This window comes from Eptatretus burgeri, chromosome 1 (assembly GCF_056783735.1).
Source record: "Eptatretus burgeri isolate ZD-2024b chromosome 1, Ebu_testis_v1, whole genome shotgun sequence".
Taxonomy (NCBI): domain Eukaryota; kingdom Metazoa; phylum Chordata; class Myxini; order Myxiniformes; family Myxinidae; genus Eptatretus; species Eptatretus burgeri.
In genome coordinates, this window is record NC_140961.1 from 30164280 (window position 1) to 30192239 (window position 27960).

At 46.6% G+C, this 27960-nt stretch overlaps 1 protein-coding gene across 7 annotated transcripts in view; it reads right to left on the reverse strand.

Moving 5' to 3' along the window:
• Positions 1–268: 268 nt before the first annotated feature.
• LOC147034156 (CMP-N-acetylneuraminate-beta-galactosamide-alpha-2,3-sialyltransferase 2-like) overlaps positions 269–27960 on the reverse strand; it is a 93001-nt gene continuing 65309 nt past the window's right edge. For all 7 annotated transcript variants that reach the window (XM_085877451.1, XM_085877443.1, XM_085877436.1 and 4 more), the window contains 2 exons: positions 7343–7462; positions 269–1324 (listed from right to left, as the gene is read on the reverse strand). In XM_085877451.1, coding sequence (XP_085733577.1) covers positions 1142–1324; positions 7343–7462 — 303 coding nt within the window. In that variant the 3' untranslated portion in view covers positions 269–1141. The remainder of the gene's footprint in view (positions 1325–7342; positions 7463–27960) is intronic.

Consider the following 27960-nt stretch of genomic DNA (forward strand, 5'->3'; position numbering starts at 1 on the left):
CCGATGCAAAGCTGAGGGGAAAGCATGCAGTAACCATGGATGCAGCTGTCGATCGGCTGGATTATCATACATGCAATATTGTATCTGTGTCGGCAAAATTCATTCCTGCAACCCTATCACTAAGCAGGTTTAAGGAGATGATGGGGGTGAGGTTTGGGAAGAATAAGATGAAGGTGACAAACAGGGGTTGGATGAGAAAAATGATGAAGTTGATGAATGGGGAGAACAAGTCAAATCCCCCAGCTCTGATTAATGTTGTCATGGTTGGTCCTGTAATTTTTTGCTTTATTGCTTTACTATTTTTTCATGCATTTCAAATCCACAAATTAATCTGGTTACATGATTAACATTTAATGAATTGCTAAATAATTTAATGGGGTTCCCAATACCCCAAAACTTAGGTTTAGATACCAAAATAATGGTTCCAACATGCTCAAATTTAGATTTATAGATAATTTTCACTATTTTGGGTCCTGAATGTCGACCATTTTGGATTTTGGCCATGTTGCTTACACTTGACGAATTGCTGAGTACTTAAATTGGAGTCGCCATTCCCAATAACCGAAGTTTAGATACCAAAATCATGATTCTAACATGCTCCAATCAAAAGTTATGGCTGATTCCCCATATTGGCCAGTCATCAGGGCAGCCATCTTGGATTTAAGCCGTTGCTATGGTTTACCCAGGTGTGACAAATTGTCATCCCATGGATCTGAGTTTAGGAACCCCAAAGCAGCATGAATCTGCAAAAAAGTAAAAATAATAATAATAAATAAATAATAAAAAAATTTAAAACTTGAAATAAACACTTTCTTGGTTTCCATAATGGCAACTCGACTAAAGCGCGGCAGGAGGAAAAAAAATAAATAAATAAAAAGAAGTCTTCAACCTGTTCATTAAAATAATGCAAAAAATAATTTACCACATAGTATCTGGAATATAAAATCCAGTGCAGCCATCAAAAACATATTGGAAAAAAACCCCAAAAAACTGGTACATCAGAAAAAAAGAAAAGGAAAGATGGGGAAAGTTGTGGCAAATGGGAGAAAGTCCAGAGATAACAATGTCCTTTTCCCTCATGTCATCACAAGTAGAATAGAGTCAATCATATGTCATTCAACATCTGAAAGGGCAAACCTATTTATGTTTTGCTATCCTGTTTCTTGAATATACGAATAATTCCGTTGTCCTTCAGCCTCTGAAGCATTTCCCCTTCATGGTCACCATTGTGCACTCTACCCTTTCTCCATTGTCCCTGATACTTTTTGTCCCAGTAATGTGGCCACGCTCCATGACTGTCCTGGCCAAATCCAAACAAATCCACCTGCAGGTCAGATCAAAATGAAAAGCACAAAGTTAGATTGAATATCAATCCTGGATTGTGAAACATTTTTAGCTCACCTCGAACTTTAATCCAGGGAGCTTATGCGATCAAGCAGTGTCCATAGGTTATTGAGTGAGTGAGTGAGTGAGTGAGTGAGTAAGTGAGTGAGTGAGTGACCGAATGAGTTAGTCAGTCAGTCAGTGAGTCTGGAAACACTTCAGTCATTATCGTTTTAACCAAATACGATTTTGATGAAACTTGGCCACACGATTCATATCTGATGCCGAACGAAGGTGTATTGACAGCATCAAAATCTGCGCTCATTAACGGGTCTATGGGGAGGTATTTCACCCCCTAAAATAGGTATTTCCTCTCTTCTCTGAAACTGCACACACAATTTTGATTTAACTTTACCACAACCGTCATCACCCCTGATATACCAAAGTTTGTTCACAGCATTAAAAAAAAAAAATCAGTGTCTCGGGGGTTTGCAGGGGGGTTAAGCCCTCCAAAATAGGCATTTGTTCTCTTCGCCAAAACTACACAAACAATTTCAATGAAACTTGACTGCAACCTTCATCACCCATAATGTACGAAAATTTGTTCATGGCATTAAAAAACAGATCAGGGTCTTAGGGGGTCTGAGGGGTTTGGGTGACTGTTGCTCCTGATCCAGATGAGCTTCAGGACGTACAGTCCTATTTTTCCTTCATACATTTCACTGAAAGTAACACATTAAAGTGAAAAGTCAACTTTCTTTTTTGCAAAGGGTAATAGGCAAAATGAGACAATTGTAGTCAAAACATAAATAAGGCAAAGAAGATAACTGAAAGCATTATTTTCATGATTGATGTCAGAGAGGAATCTCATATTTTGAAAAACAAAAGTGTGGAGGAGGAGGAGGAGGAGGAGGAGATGTCAAGAACACCATCAAAATGTTAATGGCCAGCATTATTAACGTATTCTTGGGAAACTTCTCAAGATGAAGGAAAAATGTTTAAATTAGAGATGTCGGAAACACCCTCCAACCCTCCACTTATTTACTAGATCTACAATGAATATCTTTGTGAAGTCTCAAATAAAAACAACATTTTTGAAGCCATTGTTAAATGTTCTGTCAAATAATTGTTCAACGTGTTATGTTGGAGGGGAGTTATGTCCTTTATTCATTGCATCAGTTTTGCTTTGTAAATCAGAGAAAAACTTACAAGCAAGCTGGATTTAATGTCATGATACCCTTGCACAATCTTCACATTAGAATCTATCAAGGAAGACCTTTGCAATGATATGTTTTTTTCTTGGAATCCATCAAAAACAACTTTACAAGGTGTGTTAAAAATTAATATTTCACAATCCAAGACGAACTCACATACTTTTTATGGTTTAAAAAAAAAATGATAGACTTTTTGCATTATCCCATTGCCTTAAAATTTAAGGAAAAGATGTTTTCTTTAAAATAACATTACAGGCCAAAAACTTTGACAGGCTAACTTAAAGCTACGGTATGCCAAAAATCTGACATTGAAAAAATAATATGCATTTTTATGTGCAAGCTTAATTTGGGATACGTTAAGAACTACCAAATGATGATCCAAAAACCCTGAAGAATAACAGATTAGAAGATACTATGCCATTTATAAATGGAGAACTAGAGCGAAGTTGATGGCACGCCATCGCAAATTTCCACACTTCCCACCGAAAGCAAAGTTGAAAGCAAAAAGTTCCACTAGGAATGACCCAATATCAGATGTTGTATCTGATCTTCTGTATTGATATATTATATTACATATATTAGAAATCTTCTGTATTGACCCCTGTAACCACAAGTCCCCACCCTCTGGGGGCATCAGCCGGAGTTCGAATCCCAAAAAAACATGATATATATTCATGCGTCCCCCAAAGTCGATTGCATACACAAAGTTTCATTGAAAAAAATGTTTAAAAACATGCCTGTAATTGCATTTTTTGGTATTTGACCTTTTGACCCCACCTCAGGGCCTCAGGGGGGCAAGGCCAAAATGGATACTGCTCTTGCACATTCTTGCCATGTGTTGATAATACCTCCCAAATTTGGTGAATTTCCGCACAACCGTTTAGGAGGAGATTGTGTGAAGGATGGAGAGACAGACAGATAGATATACCGTTTACAATATCCCTTCACCGTCCCCTCTGACCACCCTGTTCTTTTTTGAAAAGCGTGAGTATTATGAAGAAAAACAGTCAAGCCTTGCAAGTCATCACAGACTATTTGCATAATGGCAACATGTGCACTGAATCTTGGTACATATTGAAGCCACGATGTATTGATTAAGCCAAAAGCAAATTTGAGACAATTTATTTATAGATTCAGGATTGGGTCCTGAATCTTGGTACATATTGAAGTGTGGGAGTACCTCCTGTGCAGCTTCCCTTCGCAGGGCAGCTCACCGGATGACGGGATTGGGGCAAAGCCTTCGGGACCCCAAATCTTTGATAGGAGGGAAACCACGGGGTAACATCCCTGGGTCAGATTGCGGGAGAGTGTGTCGGAGTGGTGCTGAGGTGTCGTCCACCAGACGGAGGTCTCCTTGGGTTAACCTGAGGCGGTCCCTTCAGGTGGGTGCCTGGAATGTCCTATCCCTAAGAGAGGATGATCATCTGTCTCTGTTATCATCTGAGCTCAAGCGTTTGGACATCGGGATTGCAGCTCTCTCTGAGGTTCGGAGACCGGATTGCGGCGAGATAATGGTGGGTGGTTACACCTACTATTGGTCTGGTCGCTTTGATGGTTACCATACCCAAGGAGTTGCTGTAGCTGTGTCCAATAAGCTGACCCCAATGATAATTGAGGTAACACCGGTCAACAAGCGTATTATGAGATTAAGGATTCGTCACTCCTTAGGTGTCATTTCCGTGGTCTCTGTTTATGCTCCGACTGAGGCGAGTGATCTCACCGTGAAGGATGCATTCTACGCCACGATCGAGTCTGTGGTTGATCAGTGCCCCAGACGAGATACACTTCTAGTCTTGGGGGATTTCAATGCATCGACTGGAACTGATAGGGATGGTTATGAGGTGTGTGTTGGTCCCCATGGGTCAGGAACTATGAACCAGAATCGCACTAAGTTCCTTGACTTTGCAAGAAGTCATGGACTTAGGGTGGCTGGTTCATGGTTTCAGCGCCCACAAGCTCATCGCTGGACTTGGTATTCCAACGCTGGCGGTGTGGCAAAGGAGATTGACCATGTCCTCATTGACGGTCGTTGGAGGATGATCCAGAACTGCAGGGTCTACCGGAGTGCTCAGTTCCTCAATACTGACCACAGGCTTGTTGTAGCAACTCTAAAGCTGCACCTTAAATCCTGGAGAATGGTACCATCCCAGCCTAGGCTGGATGTTGCCAAGCTCAGGGATGAGAGAGTAGCTGAGGAGTTTGCGAACAGGCTGAGTGGACACTTGGGGGGTCTGGGTGCTTTGGGGGGGGGGTCCTGAAGAGTTGTGGAGCGCCTTTAAGACCACCGTCCTTGATGTTGCCGGTGGATGTCTTGGAACTCACCGCAGGGCAAAGAAGAATTTTGTCGCTCAAGGGACACTGGATACCATTGACCAGAGTCGCAGGGCCAGACTGAATGGCAGAGCTGAGCTGTTCAGGGAGCTGAGGCGTAAAACTGTACGTGCACTGAGGGTGGACAAGGAGGCCTATGTGCGAGGAATCTGTGAGGGGGTAGAGCATCACCTGTGGACAGGTGATTCTCGTCCCGCTTACAGGGGAATTCGCGCATTACGTTCATCCAAGCCCATCCCTCGGAGCACTGCAGTTCGAGCGGAGAGTGGTAGGCTCTTGACAGAGGAGTCTGAAGTGAAGGCCCGCTGGGCCGGTTACTTTGAACGGTTGTACCAGGCTGATCCCCCAGCTGTCGAGTTGGACGTCAAGGGTGTTACAATCCCTGTTGCTGACCCACGAATCAACTGTGGTCCACCTTCGCTTGTGGAAACACGGGCTGCGGTGAACCAGTTGAAACGGGGCAAAGCTCCAGGGATTTGTGGCATCCATGCCGAACTTCTCAAGGCTGGTGGAAATGCTGCACTCGTGTCATTGCCTGCAGTTTTGTGCTCTGCCTGGAACACAGGCATCATCCCAACTGACTGGAAGAGGGGCCTTGTTGTCCCTCTCTGGAAAGGGAAGGGTGATCGCCAAGACTGCAACAACTACCGAGGGGTGACGCTGCTCTCAGTGCTGGGCAAGGTCTTTGCTCGGATAATTTTTGATAGGGTTCGCCACCATCTGCTTGAGCACCAGCGTCCAGAGCAGTCAGGCTTTACACCAAAGAGGTCAACGATTGACCGTATCCTTGCCCTTCGTGTCCTCACCGAACGCAGACGAGAGTTTCGGCAGGGGCTGCTAGCAGCCTATGTTGATCTCTGTAAAGCGTTCGATTCAGTGAATCGGGATGTCCTCTGGAGGATTCTTGGTCTTCGTGGGGTGCCACCCAAACTGATCGATCTGATGTCTGAACTCTACTCTGGTTCTGAGAGTGCTGTGAAGTGTGGTGGTACCACCTCTGACTTATTTCCAGTTGTTACTGGAGTTCGTCAGGGATGTGTACTTGCCCCCACACTTTTCAGCACTTGTAGGGACTGGATTTTAGGGAGGATGTCGGAGAGATCAAGTTGCGGTGCATCGTTTGGGAATGTCAAGATCTCGGACCTTGATTTTGCAAACGATGCAGTCATCTTTGCGGAGACTTTAGACATCCTTTTGGGGGCCCTCGAGGTGCTGAATGAAGAGTCGGAGCCGCTGGGATTACGGGTTTCTTGGGTCAAAACTAAGATCCAGGCTTTCGGTGACATCTTGGATGCTGCTGTCCTGTCTGTGTCTGTTTGTGGTGAGGATGTTGAGGTCGTGGAGAGATTCACTTACCTTGGCAGTGATATTCATGTCTCTGCTGGCTGTGAGTCAGAGTTCAATAGACGTCTGGGTCGGGCCTGGGGAGTAATGGATTCACTGGATCATGGGGTGTGGCGCTGCCGGTACCTGTGCGGGAGGACGAAAGTCCGAGTCTTCAGGTCCTTGGTACTTCCAGTCTTGCTCTATGGGTGCGAGACTTGGACTCTGACCAAGGATCTGAGACGGAGACTTAATTCCTTTGGTACCAGGTGTCTTCGGAGAATCCTTGGCTATCGCTGGTCGGATTTTGTGTCCAACGAGCGGTTGCTGAGAGAGACTCGGATGAGATTTGTTACCTGCATGGTCCGTGAGCGTCAGTTGCGGCTGTATGGACATGTGGCTCGTTTTCCTGATGCTGATCCTGCTCACCAGATTCTCTCAGCGAGGGAGTCTCATGAGTGGAGGAGGCCAGTGGGCCGACCACGTGCCTTATGGTTGCAGCAGGTTGACCACCATCTCAAGGAGATGGGGATGGGCCTGGCATCTGCCTGGGGGATGGCCAGACGGAGGCCCCTGGAGTACCGACGGAAAGTGGACGCAGCGACGCGCTGTTCTGGCACATGCTCCCATACCTGACCTGACAAATTATCCTCCAGAAGAGCAACATATAATTTCTTTCACAATAGCAATTTTTAAAACCTGAACCTGACAAATATTACTTGTACCACCACTATTATCGTTGAGTGCCCTGGGTTTATTGTCTTCAAATCCATTTGTGATATTTTTCAGCTGCAGTCAGAACATCCCCTCGAGTTGCTATCTTCTCAGCCAATGGTATTAAGTGCCAATGTGTTTGCCGTTAATATCCTTGGCCAAGAACATTTGCAAGAAGGGACATTCCATTGCACACTGTATCCCAATGCACCTTAATTCCTCCTATTGTTTTTGTGAGAAAAGGTGTGTGAGGTCATATCAGGTGTTTCATTGAATCATTTTCAAATTTGCATTGTGTGCTTTTACAAAGTGTTTTGTTGTTGTTGTTGTTGTTGTTTGCTTGTTTTTTGATTGATGGTCACTGCTGTGCATGTGTCGGATGATGTATCATAATATACTATGCAATCTAATTTATGTAAGAATTATGGGGCACATACCTCATCACAGGAGTGCAGAACAAAAATGACAGCCAAAAAACCTGTGGAAGGGTAGCGGCCCTTTTTCTCTCCCCAGACGTTGTGTACGTAGTGAATGAAGGCTGGATTGTAGACAATCACCTGCAGAGACATCCGTTCAACATTTTAAAAAGGCTAATCATGCACACTCACTCAAAGTAGACTTCTCCATAAGAATGAAAAATGAGAGGGGGTGGGGGGAAACTTTGAGAAGGATGAGTCCTTGTCTCCGGTTCCGGGTTTGGAACGTCAACAGGTCTCCTTCAGGGCTCTCTGCTGATGATCTCAAAGTTAAGTTTCCGGTCGTTATCTGTCCCGTTTTAACTGTTATCCTCTCACTTACATGTTACTGTGTGTTCCTAGTTTGGTTTTGTTTCAAAAATCGTGCTATTTTGTGAGATTTTGTCGACTTTGTTATACCGGAAGCTTGAGGCCTACCCTTAAGGCTTGAGGCCTACTGGTACGATCGTGTTTTGTTTTATCTCCCCATGACCTTCAATTTTTATCTTCCCCACTTTCCGAACATCCCCCATCCCTCCAAATTAATCACTCTATTTCTTATCTTAAATCAAAAACAAACAACAAAAAAAACGCTACCTTTCACCTTCCTCACTCACGACTCTCGATTCTTCTTCTTCGTCATCTCTTCTTCTTCTTCCTTGATTTTTTCTACAACACTTCCATGACCTAATCTATTGAAAACTCTCTCAAACATTAATAATAATAATAATAATAATAATAAGAATAAAAATACACCCGTGCGGGAGTGACGGTCATCTCTGCGAGAAAGAAGGTCAGCTGCTATGCAATGACACCATTCACTAACTTTTACCATGCCCAGTAGAGAATATATAGCCTCCTGAAGGTAGGGCAATTTTTGCAAACTTTGAAGTCTGTGACGCGAAAACAAAAGCGAAATTCGAAAATCCGTCCCGACCAAATTTAGATATTGTCCCATACATTTATATGCCACAATCAAATTCAAGATCGCTTGAGAAATGTAGGAGATAGATTTTGAAAATCGTCATTTTCGCATTTTTTGCCAACTTTGAAGTCACGTGACATGAAAACGAAAGCAAATAACGAAAATCCGGCCAGATCAAATTTAGATATTGTCCCATAGATTCATATGCTACAATCAAATTCAAGATCGCTTGAGAAATGGCGGAGGAGATCAAATTTGAAAATCGTCATTTTCGCAACTTCAAAGGCCTCGTGACCTTGACTTTGACCTTCGGTGACCTTGAAAGTCATACTATCATGTACGTCTCATCGACCTCTATCAGGATCACTAACGACCAGATCTCCCGCTTCAACTTCATTGTGAACGGACGGACGGACGGAGGGACGGACGGATCGAAGGACATCGACACCCATATTATTAGGTCATGCTCGAAGAGATGGCCTAAAAACGATCTCTTATCATGCTTCATCTTCCTCTTTCAGACGTGTGGTACTCATTACTGTATGATAATGCACCACTCTTCTACCATTTAAACAGACTGCTCTCAATTCGACCTTTCCTTCTTACCTTGCCTAAAAAATCCAACTGCTACAGTGTTTCTTCTCTCCATTCTCTGGATTCGCCTTTATTGCATCCATCAAGAAACGTGTTAAATCGCATCTCTGACCTAAAACTTTAAAAAAACCCATGAATGCTATGAATTTGCTATGAATTTTCGCTTTCCATCAACCATTCTTTTTTTCCAACTTCAGTGCCAACTCACCCCTCACTCTCAAAACAACCATCCCACTGTTCTCCCTCCAAGCCTCCTTCTCACCTCTCTCAAAAACTCCCCCCCCTCACCTTTCTCCCACCATTCATCCCACTCACTCATCCTTCTCAAAGTTCCACCCCCCTCTCATCCACAAAGCTGCCTCCTTCCACTGCCCTCTCACCTCCTTCTTTTCACTCCACCTCCTCAAATCCTCAACTGCCTTCTTCCCCCTCTCTTGTCCCCCCCTCTCACCCAGCACCACAGAGCCTTTTCTCCTCCTCATCCGACCCCCTCCACTAGCTATTCTGCAATCCCCCACACTCTTTCAACAACCCTCCTTACCTACCCCCCTCATCCCTTGTCCTACCCTCCCCCTTTCCCCCCCACCCCCTGCATCCAAAGCCTCCTCCCCTCCCTCTTCATTAAAAGTGTGGACCTCAATTATCCGGGGCCTTCGCTCAAACCTTTCAGATCTTTCCATACAGGTTGCCACTGACAGACCAGACATAATCTGCCTAAGAGAAACTTTCCTCCCCCAAGACGTGTCTGACTCCCAAGTATCTCTCCCTGGTTACTCCCTCCTCCGGTATGACAGACCTGAGCCTCGTCCTGGTGGAGGAGTTGCTCTCTTTATCAAAGACTCTATTCCTCACTCGCCACGCACTGCCCTCACTCGCCCACACCCCCAGGAATACCTCTGGCTAAGGCTTCCCCTCCACTCCAACCTCATGTTTATATGTGTACTGTACTGTCCACCTTACAGTGATGACCATCTACACCTCACTTTCCGAAAACATGGACCAAGTTCTATCTTCTCATCCAAACTCTCTCTTCCTCATATGTGGCGACTTAAATTGTCATCATGCCAGTTGGCTAGGTATGGGTATTGGGTACCTCTCTCACCTGTCATGGCACCTCAGCAAAAACTTTCTATGACTTATTGGGACTGACTCAATCGGTCAACTTCCCCACCCGGATCTCAACAAATGGTAATCAATCTCTTCTGGATCTGATTTTGACAAACTTCCCTGACAATATCTGCTGCTCTTCCTCCAATCCAATCGGTTCTTCTGACCACGTCTTTGTCAAAGTGGACATGTCTCTGGCTATTATCAGAGAACCACCTTACCGCCGTCGAGTCTGGCATTTAACTCAAGCTGACTGGCAGGGTCTCCAAGCAGCCCTCAAACTTATAGACTGGTCTCCTATCACTACTTACCCCAACATCAACTCATCCTGGGAATTCTTTCAAGGAAACTTGCTCTCCCTCATGCACAGATTTATCCCCTCTAGTCTTCAGTTGTCCTACCCTTCCTCCCCACCTTGGTTCACTGAAGCTTGTGGTGAGGCAGTTGTCCTGAAACAACTTGCCTTTGCCTCATGGAAAGCAAACCCTACTGAGGGAAATCTCAGTTCCTTCCATAAAGCTCGGAACAAGTGTGAATCTACCGTCAGGAGAGCCAGAAAACAACATCTTTCTCATCTCAAGTCTGAACTCTCAAACCCCTCTCCCTCCTCAAAATCCTGTTGGTGTCAAATTAAATCTGTTTCTGGTGTATGTTCCCCCTCCATCCCCTCCCTTACCTCAAATGGCCGCACTGCTGATACCGCACGTGAAAAAGCTAAATGCCTAAACTCGGTGTTTGCAGCTAAATCTTGTGTCCAAAACCCATCACTTTGTCTACCCACCTTACCCAGTCGCACCCAACTGTCCCTGGACTCTGTATCCTTTTCTCCTGACAAGGTGGAGAGCCTGCTGTCAAACCTCGACTCAGATTCTGGAACCGGTCCAGACGGCATCAGCCCACGTGTCCTCAAAGCCTGCTCTTCTGCTCTTGCTCACCCTCTCATTTGCCCAAGGTCATCTGCCATCTGCTTGGAAATTAGCACACATCACTGCCCTGCACAAAAAGGTGCAAAAACAGATCCCTGCAACTACAGACCAATCAGCCTTCTCCCAATCATCAGCAAGGTTATGGAATCCATCATCGCTTCAGACATCAAATCCTTCCTCTTCTCCAATGGCTTGATTTCTGATCATCAATTTGGTTTCAGACCAGGTCACTCTACCCTGGATATGCTGCTTCTGCTCTCCCAACAATGGATGGAAGTCCTCGATGCCAGACAGGAAATCCGAGCCGTATCCCTGGACATATCACGTGCTTTTGACACAGTCTGGCACCCTGCCCTGCTCACAAAACTTCCTATGGTATCCAAGGCAATCTCCACTCGTGGCTCGCATACTTCCTCTCCTGTCACAGTCACCGTGTAGCCCTAAACGGAGTTCTTTCATCCCCTCTTCCTGTCCAGGCTGGAGTTCCTCAAGGTAGCGTTCTGAACCCTGTTCTTTTTCTGATTTTCATCAATGATCTCTCTGACTCTCTGGAAAATCCTCTATATCTCTTTGACTCCACCCTCTGCCGTACCTCTGCCATGACTCCACCCTCTGCCGTACCATCGGCCATCCCTCAGACCGGCAAGCAGCAGCTTCTTCGCTCACTGCAGATCTGGATAAAATCACAAACTGGTCCAACACGTGGAACATGTCTTTCAATCCGGACAAATCTCACACTCTCACGATGTCTCTTCAAAAGGACCGTTTAGAAACCCCCCCCCCCCATCCATTTTCTCAACAATTCTCTGGAAGAAGTCCTTTCTTTCAAGCTTCTGGGTCTCACTATCTGCCATGACCTTTCCTGGGAAAGCCACATTTCAAACATCACCTCCAAAGTCAGTCGCCGACTGGGAATCCTCCGTCATGCAAAGTCCTTCCTCGACCCACCTGAGCTCCTGACCACTTACAAAGCTTTTGTCCGCAGCTTGATGGAGTACTGCTCTCCCCTCTGGGCTGGTGCTCCTGCCTCCCACCTTTCTCGGCTTCACGCTGTAGAAACCAAGGCATTTCGGATCATTGGCATCTCCCGCAATGAGGCTGAGTCTTTGGGCTTCTCACTCATTCACCGCAGGTTGGTCGGTGGTCTTTCTGTCTTCTACCGTCTCCTCTCCACCCTCACCCCCCCTGCTCTCTCTGCGATTTGTCCCCACCACATTTCTGCAGGGCGCTCAAGGTCCGCCAACTACCCCCTTCTGGTAAAACTACCAAAATCACAAATCACTGCTCACCTTCACTCTTTCATTCCTCTTTTATCCAGCCTTTGGAATAAACTCCCTCACTCTATTCATTCCCATTCTTCCCTTTGGAAAGGGGGAGGATAGGATTGCAAGGGAGGAAAGGGGGAGGGTCGGGAAAGGGGGAGGGTAGGATTGCAGGCCTTCAAAACAGCTGTTCACCACCACCTCTTATCATCCCCCATCCAAATGCTCGATCTTTTCTACCCCCGATAATCCACCCAAGCCCACCTCCTTCAAATTCCCTACTTTCCTTCCTGAAAGTCCCTGTAATATCCGTCTTCTTTTCCCCATGTTCGCCGTCCCATCCCTCTCCCTTCCACAGATCTCCTAATGTCTCTGTTCCCCACTGTTTTGTCCTTCCCACTCCCACCTCTCTTGTCTCATGTCCCCCATGATGTGCATTGTGTGTTACCTCTCATACGAGCCTCGACAAGGTTAAAAAAAAAGAAAAAAAAATATGTTGACAGTGAAAATAAACATGATTAAAGCACCCCCTCCCCCAGATTACATTATGCAGATCATTTTCCCCCAACAAAGTAGAGGGTGCCTTTCTCAAAAGTAAGAGGTTTTTATTGCTACTCTGCAACAAGATGATTCATTTCATCCACCATCCAGTGGGAAACTGGGTCGTGTCAATGGGTCAGACTGACGTCACCCATTGAGCCAGGAGCTTTTGCTACTGCTGAAGATCGTTAAGCTTACCAAATACACACTGCATTCAATTAACTGTTCTCTACCATTTACAAAACCTAAAAGAATCGCTCCGAGCCGAGGCTGAACTTGGCTCAACGTGCGGGAGGCAGGAAGTGGGAAATGCTTCTTATATTTAAAACTAGCAAGCACAATCCGTTGCTTAGCTTACAGAAATATTGAAACGGGGGTGGAATGAGGAAGGGTGGGGGAGTGAGAAAGGGGAGCTAGAAAGTGGGGGAGAGTGAGGAGTGGGGGAGAGTTAGGAAGGGGTTGGAGCGAGGCCTCAGCACACGTCGCTATACACTCTGGGAGGGGGAGGGAGTTTGGAGGATGGGGGTGAGAAGGGGTAGTGGGGAGGGGAAGGGGTGTTCTGGACATGCATTTGATAGGGGCACTTGAGGGAGCATGACGCCAGCATTAGTACAAGAATGAACAAAATTGGGTACGTTAAAACAGCACGTTCAAACTGGTCATACTGAATAAAACCCAGACACTGCCCAGAGATATCCGTGGGGTTGGGGGTCTTTGGGAGAAGGCAAGCATGAGGAAGGGAAAGGGAAGGAAGGGCATTTTCCTTCAATCCTCAAAAAACTGCCCCAGTGTTCATGCCTTTATTTAATTTCCACACATACGATAACATCAAGAATCTCTTAACCTGAGATGAATTGTGGAATTGATCCGAGGAGCAGTTCCGATTGCTAAAAAAAGAAAAGCTTTCATTTGTCCAATTTGCACATCCTCGACCTCCAGAGAGTTGTATTGTTGTGGAGGGGGTTTGAGACGAGAATACCGTTTGGAGAGGGGAAATGACGGCAGCATGAGGGAATGGAAAGCAGCAAGGGGGGGGGCAAACTGTGGCAGTGAGAGGGAGGGGAAGGGAAGAGAGCGTGAGGAGAGGGGAAGACAGCATGAGTAGAGGGGAAGGCAGTGTGAGGGGAGGGGAAGGCCATGTACCGGGGCATTATCAGGGCAATAAAACACACCCAAAAAGCAACATTTTCATTTTAGCTGCCATGTTCAACATAAAACCGGGTGGGAGCATTTAAAAATTAAAACCCATGCTATCGATATGACAAAGGCCTGCATGCATGCATGCCCCAGCTCCCTTTGCATTCCTCCAACCTTTTCACGGTTCATGCTAACCGAGCATGTGCACCGGCGATATACTCATCCTTTCACTCACAAACATGCATGGATTTCTCCACACCCACACTGTATAGTGGCACATCCCACGTGGCTTCAATGCCGCAGCCCGTCTGCTCCCCACGTGGCTTCGAAAAGGCAACATGTCTGTCCCCACATGCAGAAGCACATGTTTTGCGAGACAGCCGCATAACCTCCCTTACAGCACCACACACTATGGGCCCGGGTGTGAGTTTGCGTTCAGGTCACATGCCTGTGAAACCTGCACACATGTAACTAAGCATACAGGCACGCACACACCCCACAGAGTCATTTGTACCCATTTGTACCATGTCTGTGTGTGCTGTGTTTGTACCTTTTCGTTTTCAGCAACTGATGACTATTGAAGACAGGTCTATATGGAATCAGGTCAGGTTAGATCTGTGACCTGCAACAGGTACCATGTAAACCTGTACTAACCTGTTCCATGGTCGGGTTATCGGCGACTAAACCGTCTCCCCCACCAGGTTTTCTGATGAGGAGGGTGTTTGGATATGGACACCCAGCAGGATTAAAAACAAAACCTGTCAAAGGGCGGAGGAGCTCCTTGTGAGCCAACGGCCATCCATATCTAGTGCCCAACTGTGTCTGCGGACGTCCTGCAGTTGGGTTACTTTTTTAGTAGGAGGTTGGTGGCAAGATTTGCACCCCGGCCACCATAAAACCCTTCATTCCGCAAAACGCAAAAACGCAAAAACGCAAAAAAAATCTGAAAACCCACTCCGTGGGAGTACCTCCTGTGCAGCTTCCCTTCGCAGGGCAGCTCACCGGATGACGGGAATGGGGCAAAGCCTTCGGGACCCGCAATCTTTGATGATAGGAGGGAAACCACGGGGTAACATCCCTGGGTCAGATTGCGGGAGAGTGTGTCGGAGTGGTGCTGAGGTGTCGTCCACCAGACGGCGGTCTCCTTGGGTTAACCTGAGGCGGTCCCTTCGGGTGGATGCCTGGAATGTCCTATCCCGAAGAGAGGATGATCACCTGTCTCTGTTATCATCTGAGCTCAAGCATTTGGACATCGGGATTGCAGCTCTCTCTGAGGTTCGGAGACCGGATTGCGGCGAGATAATGGTGGGTGGTTACACCTACTATTGGTCTGGTCGCTCTGATGGTTACCATACCCAAGGAGTTGCTGTAGCTGTGTCCAATAAGCTGACCCCAATGATAATTGAGGGAACACCGGTCAACGAGCGTATTATGAGATTAAGGATTCGTCACTCCTTCGGTGTCATTTCCCTGGTCTCTGTTTATGCTCCGACTGAGGCGAGTGATCTCACCGTGAAGGATGCATTCTACGCCACGCTCGAGTCTGTGGTTGATCAGTGCCCCAGATGAGATACACTTCTTGTCTTGGGGGATTTCAATGCATCGACTGGAACTGATAGGGATGGTTATGAGGTGTGTGTTGGTCCCCATGGGTCAGGAAATATGAACCAGAATAGCACTAAGTTCTTTGATTTTGCAAGAAGTCATGGACTTAGGGTGGCTGGTTCATGGTTTCAGCGCCCACAAGCTCATCGCTGGACTTGGTATTCCAACGCTGGCGGTGTGGCAAAGGAGATTGACCATATCCTCATTGACGGTTGTTGGAGGATGATCCAGAACTGCAGGGTCTACCGGAGTGCTCAGTTCCTCAATACTGACCACAGGCTTGTTGTAGCAACTCTAAAGCTGCACCTTAAATCCTGGAGAATGGTACCATCCCAGCCGAGGCTGGATGTTGGCAAGCTCAGGGATGAGAGAGTAGCTGAGGAGTTTGCAAACAGGCTGAGTGGACACTTGGAGGGTCTGGGTGCTTTGGGGGGTCCTGAAGAGTTGTGGAGCGCCTTCAAGACCACTGTCCTTGATGTTGCCAGTGGATGTCTTGGAACTCACCGCAGGGCAAAGAAGAATTTTGTCTCTCAAGTGACACTGGATACCATTGACCAGAGTCGCAGGGCCAGGCTGAATGGCAGAGCTGAGCTGTTCAGGGAGCTGAGGCGTAAAACAACGTGCACTGAGGGTGGACAAGGCGGCCTATGTGCGAGGAATCTGTGAGGGGGTATAGCATCACCTGTGGACAGGTGATTCTCGTCCCGCTTACAGGGGAATTCGCGCATTGCGTTCATCCAAGCCCATCCCTCGGAGCACTGCAGTTAGAGCAGAGAGTGGTAGGCTCTTGACAGAGGAGTCTGAAGTGAAGGCCCGCTTGGCCGGTGACTTTGAGTGGTTGTACCAGGCTGATCCCCCAGCTGTCGAGTTGGACGTCAAGGGTATTACAATCCCTGTTGCTGACCCTCAAATCAACTGTGGTCCACCTTTGCTTGTGGAAACACGGGCTGCGGTGAACCAGTTGAAACGGGGCAAAGCTCCAGGGATCTGTGGCATCCATGCTGAACTTCTCAAGGCTGGTGGAAATGCTGCACTTGTGTCGTTGCATGCAGTTTTGTGCTCTGCCTGGAACACAGGCATCATCCCAACTGATTGGAAGAGGGGCCTTGTTGTTCCTCTCTGGAAAGGAAAGGGTGATTGCCAAGACTGCAACAACTACCTAGGGGTGACGCTGCTCTCAGTGCCAGGCAAGGTCTTTGCTCTGATAATTATTCTTGATAGAGTTCGCCACCATCTGCTTGAGCACCAGCATCAAGAGCAGTCAGGCTTTACACCAAAGAGGTCAACGATTGACCGTCTCCTTGCTTTTCGTGTCCTCACCGAACGCAGATGAGAGTTTCGGCAGGGGCTGCTTGCAGCCTATGTTGATCTCTGTAAAGCGTTCGATTCAGTGAATCGGGATGTCCTCTGGAGGATTCTTGGTCTTCGGGGGGTGCCACCAAAACTGATCGATCTGATGTCTGAACTCTAGTCTGGTACTGAGAGTGCTGTGAAGTGTGGTGGTACCATCTCTGACTTATTTCCAGTTGTTACTGGAGTTCGTCAGGGGTGTGTACTAGACCCCACACTTTTCAGCACTTGTATGGACTGGATTTTAGGGAGGATGTCGGAGAGATCAAGCAGCGGTGCATCGTTTGGGAATGTCAAGATCTCGGACCTTGATTTTGCAGATGATGCAGACATCTTTGCGGAGACTTTAGATATCCTTTTGGGGGCCCTCGAGGTGCTGAATGAGGAGTCGGAGCCGCTGGGATTACGGGTTTCTTGGGTCAAAACTAAGATCCAGGCTTTCGGTGACATCTTGGATGCTGCTGTCCTGTCTGCGTCTGTTTGTGGTGAGGATGTTGAGGTCGTGGAGAGATTCACTTACCTTGGCAGTGATATTCATGTATCTGCTGGCTGTGAGTCAGAGGTCAATAGACGTCTGGGTCGGGCCTGGGGAGTTATGGATTCACTGGATCATGGGGTGTGGCGCTGCCGGTACCTATGCGGGAGGAGGAAACTCCGAGTCTTCAGGTCCTTGGTACTTCCAGTCTTGCTCTATGGATGCGAGACTTGGACTCTGACCAAGGATCTGAGACGGAGACTTAATTCCTTTGGTACCAGGTCTCTTCGGAGAATCCTTGGCTATCGCTGGTCGGATTTTGTGTCCAACGAGCGGTTGCTGAGAGAGACTTGGATGAGATTTGTTACCTGCATAGTCCGTGAGCGTCAGTTGCGGCTGTATGGACATGTGGCTCGTTTTCCTGATGCTGATCCTGCTCACCAGATTCTCTCAGCGAGGGAGTCTCATGAGTGGAGGAGGCCAGTGGGCCGACCACGTGCCTCGTGGTTGCAGCAGGTTGACCATCATCTCAAGGAGATGGGGATGGGCCTGGCATCTGCCTGGCGGATGGCCAGACGGAGGCCCCTGGAGTACCGGCGGAAAGTGGACACAGCGACGCGCCGTTCTGGCACATGCTCCCATACCTGACATGACCTGATGACTATTAATATATTGCACCAATTATTAGTATATTTACATTAAAATTTTGCCATGAAAGCAGATCACACAAAACGGTGAAAAACAAAAAGCCCTCATCACTTGCAGCAGCAAAAAAGTACCTCTTTGCTTGCAGAAACTACCAACTATTAAAATATTTCTGCTTCTTCTTCTTCTTCAACTTCTTTTTGCGTTTACTGGCATTATCAGAGCTGCGAGGCTCTATAAACAGCACACACCCAAACTCATTGGCTGCAGCCAAGTACAAAAAAAATCGAAGGAAAAAATGCGTGGGACTTTATAATGTTTGCCCCGTTTCCTTTATGAATTTTTAGACCGATTTGCAGAGTCGGGGGTGCTTCTGGCTCAATTGACAAAGTGTATCCAGTACGCCTGACCAGGGGATCCCCAACTCTCAAACACTGTGAAAAAGACACGATCTGGTTTCTCTGTAGCTATACCGAGGGCATTGAGAGAGAATGTGTTCCAGGTCTTCAGGAAATTTACACTGCTCGCAGAACCCCGTCGGGTGACATCCTATCCGATGTAAATAGGCATTTAGAGCACAGTGTCCAAGTCTGAGCCTGTAGATGATTCCCTGTTCCCGTCGGGAGAGTCGACGAAACAAGACAGAGGACTCGACCGAAGGGTGTACCTAAAAGCACCATCTCCCTTTGGTGGTCACCGACTAAGATTGCCATTTTTTGTTGTAGATCCTAATTAGATTTGAGAGTTCTGATAGGCCCCGAGGGATGGGGTGATGAGATCACACCTTAGTGCCCATTTGGCTGCCTGATTGCAGGCCTCATTGCCTCCAATGCTCATGTGGGCAGGGATCCAGCACAGGTCAACGACGGTGTCCCTCCAAATGGCCATGTTAAGAATGTGAAGTACCTCAAGAACCAGGTCCTGCCTACATCCAGACTGTAGGGACTCCAACGCTTTCAGACCAGAGGGTGAAATTAAGAAAAAAAAAACTGTGCTCAGGGGATTAAAGTCAATTATCCATTCGAGGGCCAAGACGATAGCAAAGAGTTCAGCCGAGAGTACTGAAAGATGGTCAGAAAGCCTAGCGGACTTGATCACCGTAACGTCTGGGATACAAAAAGCAGCCGCTGTTCTAGCTAGTACCGATCTTTAGAGCCATCTGGATAGACATGTAAGGATTGGCTCCAAACCGTGCTGATGTATTCCACGGCGTGGTTACTTGTTATGACCACATTGTCCCTACTGGTTCTCCCCCATAGATCCAAGTGGATGCGAGGCGTTTCTAGTCCGGGGGGGGGGTGCAAATTGCCACTTTGTTTGGGCGATTATCCGGTAAAGAATCCAAACCCATATTTCTTTAGCTGCCATCACACACGCAAGTCCAAAGGGGGAGGGAGGGAGGATTTGCTGAGAGCTTGATGCTCCCAACAGTCCAAGAACTGCGCTTTTCCTGGATGGTTGTCCATGGCAGAAACGCTCCGAGTCCAGTACCTCAAGTTGGACCCCTCCAAATGGAGAGATAAGGGCAACTCACCAGCCTCTGCAAGCAGAGCACAGACTGGCGTGCATTTAAAAGCACCCAGACACAACCATAGCGCTTTGGCTTGAATGTTTTCCAGCTTTTGGCGGTTGGTTTTGCACATGTCCCAAAAGGCCTGACTGCCATAATCAAATGGGGAGCGGATGAGGGTTTTATACAGGAGGAGACTTTCATGATGAGCTCCCCAAGATGTACTGGCAAGACTTTGTAGAAGGTTCAGGCCTTTGGCACATCTGACGCCAAGTTTTTAATATGGGTGCTCTAGGTTAGGCCCTTGTAGAAGGTAATTCCTGGAAAAGGATACATCAGGGGGAAGGTTTAATGAAAGTACCATCGATTGTTATTGATATGTCCTTGACCTTCCTTTTGCGGGAGAAAATAATGAACTTGGACTTGCATCCAGAAATCGAGAAGCCCCATTTTTGGGCCCACTATTCGATCCTGCAGACCTCCACCTGGACTTTTGGCCATAAACTGAAGGTTTCTGCTCCGGGTCCTGTGGGAGCTGGATTATTTAATTGATTTTATAGTCATGTAAAAAGCAAAATTTACTTAGATTTCTTCTCTTTCTTACAATAATTTAATTAACTTAGTTAAGAAATGATTTCCTCGTCAAGCTAATAGACATGCATGCTGATGAAGCGAACATATGCATTCTGATTGAGCGAGGTACACATGCTGAGTGAGCTTGCAAGAAAAACACACTCAGTCCAATTAACCTATTGTAGAGATGTATCTGTTAAATGAAATCTTAACCTATGATCAAGTTCTCAGAATGAAACAAATTCCAACCATTGTACTCTCTCTCTCTACCCCCCCCCTGCCCTACACCCCTCTCCTCTTACCAGAAGGCAAATTCCAACCATTGTATAGGCATCCTTGAACAAACCAAAACCATTGTATATAACATATTTGCATATCTAGAGTCCACAAAGCTCCATCTGATATCTTGGTGAAAAACTGAATATAAACCTCAGAAAAGCTCTGTACTCTTAAGCCTTCAGACTCCCAACACTGTTGAGAGTTTGGAGTCTTCCTTCTGTGCACAGAAGTGTCTTTGTATGTTATTAGAATAAACGGCTGGTATATGAACTTACTTGTTTTCCTTCTCTGAGGAAGGAGGACTCAGCCTTGACAGTCCACACAGCAACATCATTTGCAAATAGCAATATCCTGTTTCTTTATATTACTAAAACTCTCATCTTGTATGTATGTATGTATGTATGTATGTATGTATGTATGTATGTATGTATGCATGTTCCCGAAATACAGCCAAAACAGTACACGATAGCGCAAAAATTTTAGGGCCACCTTACTCACCATTCGCCTGCGGTGTGCAGTGTCAAGTTTCGTTCAAATCGGGCAACGAAAAAAATTATTAAAAAATCAATTCCCAATCCAGTCAAGTTCTCTTCAGGAGAATTTTATCATGCAAACAACCTCAGCGTTATAGTTCGCTGGAGCTATCTTTTTTTCTTGAAATGACTTTTTTTTTCATCAACCGCTGTCACAACGGGAACCAAACGGGTTCACGGGTCATCTCGCAGGACATTAAAGGGGTGGGGCAGCATCGATCATGATGCTAAAAATGGTGGGACGAAGACAGCTACCCTGGGGAATGCCATTGACCATGGGGAACATGGAAGACAGGGCTTGGCCGACTATCACTTGGAAGGGTCTCTTGGATAGGAAGTCACAAATACACCAGAACATTCTGCCACCATGCCCAGTCTGTGTATCTTGTACATGATGCCTTCTTTCCAGACTGAGTAATAGGCCTTGTGAATGTTGAGGAATACTCTTACGAAGGACTCATGATTGTTTAGTGCTTGTCTGATGTCGTTGGCAAGTGAAGCAATGTGGTCAGTGGTGGAACGACCCTTTCTCAACCCAGAATGATACTTGTGCAGTAGGTTGTTCTTCTCCAAAAAGAAGACCAGGTGTTCGTTGACCATCTTCTCCATTAATTTGCTGATATGACCACTGAAATGATAGCGATTGGTGGGTATGAGCATGGGTTTGAGGGATTTTTCACAGCTTTGTGAATAGGAATGACAACAGAGTGTTTTAATTTGTGAGGAAGCTTACCAAAAGACAAGGCCTTGTTAAAAAGTTCAAGGAACACACCCAGCACCTTATCATCCATGTGCTTGAACATACCGTAGGTTAAGTGGTCAGGACCAGAAGTCCTGTCCTTGGATCTTGAAATGGCCAGCTTCAGTACCCAAAATGAGAAGTCCAGATTGAGCGTGAAGCTTACTGGGCAGGTGTCATAGATGATGGCTTTGTGTTGGACGAATTGACGTTTGTGAGCTATGAGCATTGGGTTCATGTTGGTGTCCCCCTTGGGATTGGAGAAGAGAGCTCCCAAAAGTGGAGGCCTTGCCACCATTCAGACTGAGAGTTGTATTGTGGGTGAGCACAGAGACAGTTCTCCCTCCATCTTTGCTACCATTCATACATTTCACTCTCCTCCAGATGGTATGAAGAGAGACATCCGGGTTGATGGATGCACAAAAGGAATGCCAAGCCACAATCTGGGCTCGCTTGATTGCTTTCTGGACTTGAGCTCTTCTGCTTTTGAACTCCAAGGCATCGTGAATCAATAGGGATTTCCTTACTCTTTCGAGAGTGACCCTCCTAGCCCTGATCACCTGTTTGCATTCATCATTCCACCAGGGGACCTGGATTTTCTGACCAGCTCAACTTTTGCAGAAGGGGATTGAATCCTGGGCAATGGTCTTTATGGTATTGATGAAATTTCCTCTCCCCCCATTTCTCTCCCCTCCCCTCTCCCGTCATTTCCTGTCTCCCCATCCCACAAACTCCCATCTTCACCACCAGTTCACCCCTTCCATATTCCCCTTCAGCCTGCACTTCCTCAGCGTTGTGTGCAACACACGCTCAAAAGACCCGTCCAAGATTGTGCCCAATAGCCAAGGAAACTGCTGAGCCGCTGCCGCAGACAGCACCAATGCTCTGCACAGAGTATGGTCACAATGGATGGATGGATGGACTTTCTCTCTCCGAAAGGATGGCCTGACAACCCCATCTACTTACCTTGTGCAGCTTTTCAGTCACTAAAACTCCTGGGTCTCACTATCAGCCATGATCTTTCTTGATAGAAGCACATTTCAAAATTGGCCTCCAAAGGTTGTCACAGGTTTCGCATCCTCCACCATACAAAGTCCTTCATTGGTACACCTGAACTACTATCCACCTGCAAGGCCTTCATCCACAGCTTGATGGATTACTGCTCTTGTCTCCAGGACTGGCTACTTTGAATTACACCTTGGTCAGCTTGATGCTGTGGAAACCAAGGCCTTCAAAATCATTGGAATCTCCTCTGCTGAAGCTAAAACTGTGGGCCTATCTTTCCAATTGAAGTCAGGTGGGTGGTCTCTCTGTCTTCTACCACCTCCTTTCTGGTTTGCACCCTCTGGCTCTCTCCATGCTTTGTCCCCCTATCATATTTCTTCAGGGTGCACACAGTCCACCATCAACCCTATTCTGGTGAAACTATCTAAATCCAGGATCACTGCTCACCTCCACTCATTTGTTCCTATTTTTATACCCGCGCTTTCGAAGAAAAGCGGGAATATTGTGATTGTCTCCGCCGTCCGTCCGTCCATCCGTCCGTCTTACCCTGTAACTCCTCCAACACCATTTGAAATAGGAACTTGAAACTTTGGAACATAGTAGATATATGTATGGGGAAGTGCACAACACTTTCGGATTTTTGATATGACCCCTAGGGGCTGGGACAGAGGGGTTGGGGTCATGGGGGTCCATTAAAAAAAATTGTCTTGTAGCTTTTCAAATCAAACATATTCATGAGTTATACATTTAACAACATATTTTTTTTAAACACATGATGATCAGAGGGTGCTTGGTGGGTAAGGGGTGCTTAGCGGATAGGGGGTCAAAATAGCTCCTCCTACACCGTTAGAGATAGGAACTTGAAACTTTGGGACATAGTAGATATATGCATGGGGAAGTGCACAACAGTTTCGGATTTTTGAGATGACCCCTCAATGTGCAGCGGAAAGAGGGGGTGGGATCATGGGGGCTGATAAAAAAAAAACTAGCGTTAATGGGACAAAGCAGTGTGGAATATGCAATGGTGTGCCATCGACAACGTAGTTCTAGTTTTGCATGTGAAACCAACTTCCATATTCCCTCCATGTCTTCATGAAAGATGTTTACCACCATCTTCGACTTCACTTCCAGACTTCCGCTTTGGGGATCGGCACACGTGGATGGCTGGGTCCCGAGCTCTCCGTCCAGTCCTTCTAAAGCGAAGTTTCCAGTCCTCCTAAAGCTTTTTTGCTTATTTTGTTATCGTGATTTGTGTCAGGGCCTGTGGAACTGGAGTTGTGTTCAAAACAGTTTTAGCGGGAATTTGAGTTGGTTTATTGAAAGAAGCAGGGTGGGGCTCGTGTTAAGTTTAGCGTTAAATCAGTTGGGGGCTTGGGATGGGAGTATGGGGATAAAAAAAGGTTATAAATGGAGACCGAAGGAGAAAGGACGAGGAGTTCGTAAAATGTGATAATTGCTCAATGTGGGCAACGTCAACAATAGAGGAAACAGATGGTTCTTATTGTTGTAGGAAGTGTGAGGAAATAGCCCACTTGAGGGTGGTTATTACTTGGTTGAAGGAACGCATCGATAATTTGCAGCAAGTAGCAGGATGTGAGAAATATGTAGACAATAGTTAGCAGAAGCAGAAAGTGGTGGAGGTGCAGCAGAGTCAGGAGGTGGTGGATGTGCAGCAGGGGCAAGAGGTGGTGGAGGTGCAGGCAGTGGTGGAGGTGCAGGCAGTTGTGGAGATGCAGGCAGTGGTGGATGTGCAGGCAGTGGTGGATGTGCAGGCAGTTGTGGATGTGCAGCGGGTGCAGGCAGTGGTGGAGGTGCAGCAGGTGCAGGCAGTGGTGGAGGTGCAGTAATAGAAATTGGTAGAAATGAGGTATGGGAGGTAGTTTTTGTGGGTGATGAGACTATTAGATATGTAGATTCTTCCTCCTGCAGGAAGAGTCATAGACATAGAATTCTGCACAGTTTTAAATAAGCAGAAGTTAGGGGCATTAAAGGAAGGGTAAACGATATTGTTTCGGGTCATGGCAGGAAGAAGTTTGTTGTGGTACACCGAGGAGCGACTGATGAAGATAAAGTTTACTCAGAGGTTTTGAAAAATAGATACACGATAATGGCTAAGCGGCTGAAAGCAAAGGGTTGTGAGGTCGTTTTTCTACCTTCTACCTAAGATTAGGAAACAACATAAGAATTATGTGCAGAGCAATAGATGTCAACCAATGGCTGGAAGAATGGTGCAGGGAGGAAGATTTTACATTTAAGAAGCACTGGGAATCATTTTGGGGACAAAGGGAGTGTTTCCAGAATGATGGCTGTATGTTAAATAGAAAATGTGCAGCAAGGTTTGCAGTGGGAATTGAGGAAGGTATTGAGGCTTTTTTTAGGTCAGCGGAGGGTGGGGAAGCTATTAAGGAAGGAACGGATGATGTAATTGTGATGATTAAGGCCAGGCAAGAAAAGAGAACTTCAGGAAGGGAAAAGTTAAACATATTCTATACCAATGTCAGAGGTTTAAAGGACACTGTGGGATATGCTTTGGGCAGGAATTTGGAATTTGGCCATGGTACTGGCAATGGCTTGTCAACTCTTCACAAAGGACACTGTGGGATCTTTACCATCTACCAAAAAATGCTGGCACACGGGACAGCCATTTACCGTCCATCCAAGGGACCACGCACATTGATGAATTACCCTGCCTGTGAAACACCAGGATGACAATTGAAAGCTGGGTTGGGATTCAAACCCAAGCGAGACAGCTTAGAGGCCAGTCTGCGTACCTCCAGCCCATCCTGTCAGCCCCAATCAAAAGGTGCCATACCTGCAGGACTATAAAACTAGAAATCTGTGATCAGAAAGCAATCGCCAAGGGTAAGCCTCCCCAGAGATCACATGCAACTTACCCTTCCTTGGCCTGCAATCCGATTATGACCATATTTTGTTTGGACCACCATATAACCTTATATTAACCTTCAACATTTAGGGAAAGAGTATTGATTAAGAAAATATGTCCCCATCTACCCTCTATCCATAAAACTCAACATCATGAAAATTGGAGGAAAATTCCTCAAGTTATGATCAAAAAGGTATTTTTTGTGAATTATGTCACCATCCAAAAAGTAAGTCAATGACAAGAATCAAATATCAGATGCATAATCGAGTGCTTTAACCCTTCACCACCCACCACCCTCCTCCCCATCCTCACATCACACCCCCTCCCCCTCCCCCCCTTGGTCCATCCTGATGTCCCTTCCCACTAGAAATGTCTCACACACGATGACAGGTTTTGACAGGCCCCTATGGGGTATTTTTTGGGGGGGGGGTGGAGGGGCGAAGAAAGGAAGGAGGACAAATTTACCCAGGCAGAGTGCATTAACTTCAGCGTTGCCCAGGTAAAAAAGGAAATTGTAATACCCTCTGTCTCCACCACAAGGTGGTGCTACACGCACGATTCACATTTACATGGAGAATTTACACCCCTCCCTCTTGCTCCACCCACACCCCAGCGTGAGGCCGTGACCACAGCCTTTGTTACCACCCACACGAAGTTGGATTTGTACCCTGAGATTGGACTTTGTAACTTAAAATATGTGACCATGCACAAGGAACAAAGAAAGCCACAGAGAGAAACACAATGGCTTTCATAAAAACGAGTACAGATATAAAAATGTCCAAGTGGTGTAAAGCTCTAAATTGTCAAGGGTATAAGCTGTCTAATCTGTTGGAAGGGTGTAAGACTGTAAGGGGGCCAAAGGTTGTTTAGGTCGACGGGGTCGAAAGGGACATAAGCACTGAAAAGGTGTAAAGGTTCGAGGTGTCAAAAGGGTAAAAAAAAAGTCCAACGGGTGAAGGGAACTAAAGTTGTCTAAAGTGTGAAAATGGTCTTAAAAGTAAAGGAGTCTTCAGGGTCTTGAAGGCAAAAGGGGTCTTTAAGGGTTTTAGGGGTTTTGTGGGTCTTTTGGATCCCTGGGGTCTTTTGGGTCATCTTGGTCTTTTGGGTCAGAAGAGTCTTATGGGTCTTTTGTGACCTCAGGATTTTTTGGGTCGAAAGCGTCTTCAATGGTAAAGTACATTCGAATAGTACGTAAATAACACACACACACACACACACACACACACACACACACACACACACACACACACACACACACACACACACACACACACACACACACACACACACACACACACACACACACACACACACACACACACACACACACAATACTAAAGGGGGAGAGAGAAAAAGAGGGGAGAATGGAGAGAGGGGTGGGGGGAGAGTGAAGAGGTGGAGGGAAAAGGGGAGAGGAGGGAGGGGAGTGAGGAGGGGTTTGGGATGTGGGTGCGAGGAGGAGTGGGGGGAGAGTGAAGAGGTGGAGGGAAAAGGGGAGAGGAGGGAGGGGGAGCGAGGAGGGGTTTGGGATGTGGGTGCGAGGAGGGGTGGGGGAAGGGAAAACAGTGTAAGGTGAGAGGAAGGGAAGGCAGACGTGCGGTGGAGCGTTAATTGCGATTCATACCGTTTCATCAAAATGATTCTGCATCGAATAACAGTGAAGATGGAAACAAAATAATGTCTGAAATCCATTTTCTTCCGGTCAAACTATAATCACGGCCCGAGGACAAACACCACACAGACACGTCCAGAGACAAAAGCTGCCAGACGCATCCGAAGACAATCTCCCTTCTGGACATATCCAGAGAAAAACACCATCCAGACAGAACCACTGTCAGGATATGTCGACACACGTACACACGTGTACACGTACACACGTGTACACACACACACACACACACACACACACACACACACACACACACACACACACACACACACACACACACACACACACACACACACACACACACACACACACATGCTTGGCAGATATCAGCAATTTTTCTGGAATTGGCAGGATGGAGTCAGTATGATTACCCACTGCAGTCATACTGTATACAACCTAAACACCTTGAGTAGCTTTCACCGAAACACAACGTTGCATTTATATAGACGTTTCAGAGATATGTTCACAAATGCTAATCCTTATAAACAGCTGTGTGTGATGGGTGGAAAAAAATTTTGGCTCTGTTATTTAGAAAACACGTTAATCCGGAAAATGGCTCGGAAATCGGGTATTATTTCACACCAACTCGCTCATAATGACGGAGCACGAACAACTCGCTCAGAATGACGGAGCAGGAACAACTCGCTCAGAATGACGGAGCAGGAACAACTCGCTCAGAATGACGGAGCAGGAACAACTCGCTCAGGATGACGGAGCACGGACAACTCGCTCAGGATGCCGGAGCACGAACAACTCGCTCAGGATGCCGGAGCACGAACAACTCGCTCAGAATTACGGAGCACGAACAACTCACTCAGGATGATTGAGCACGAACCACTTGA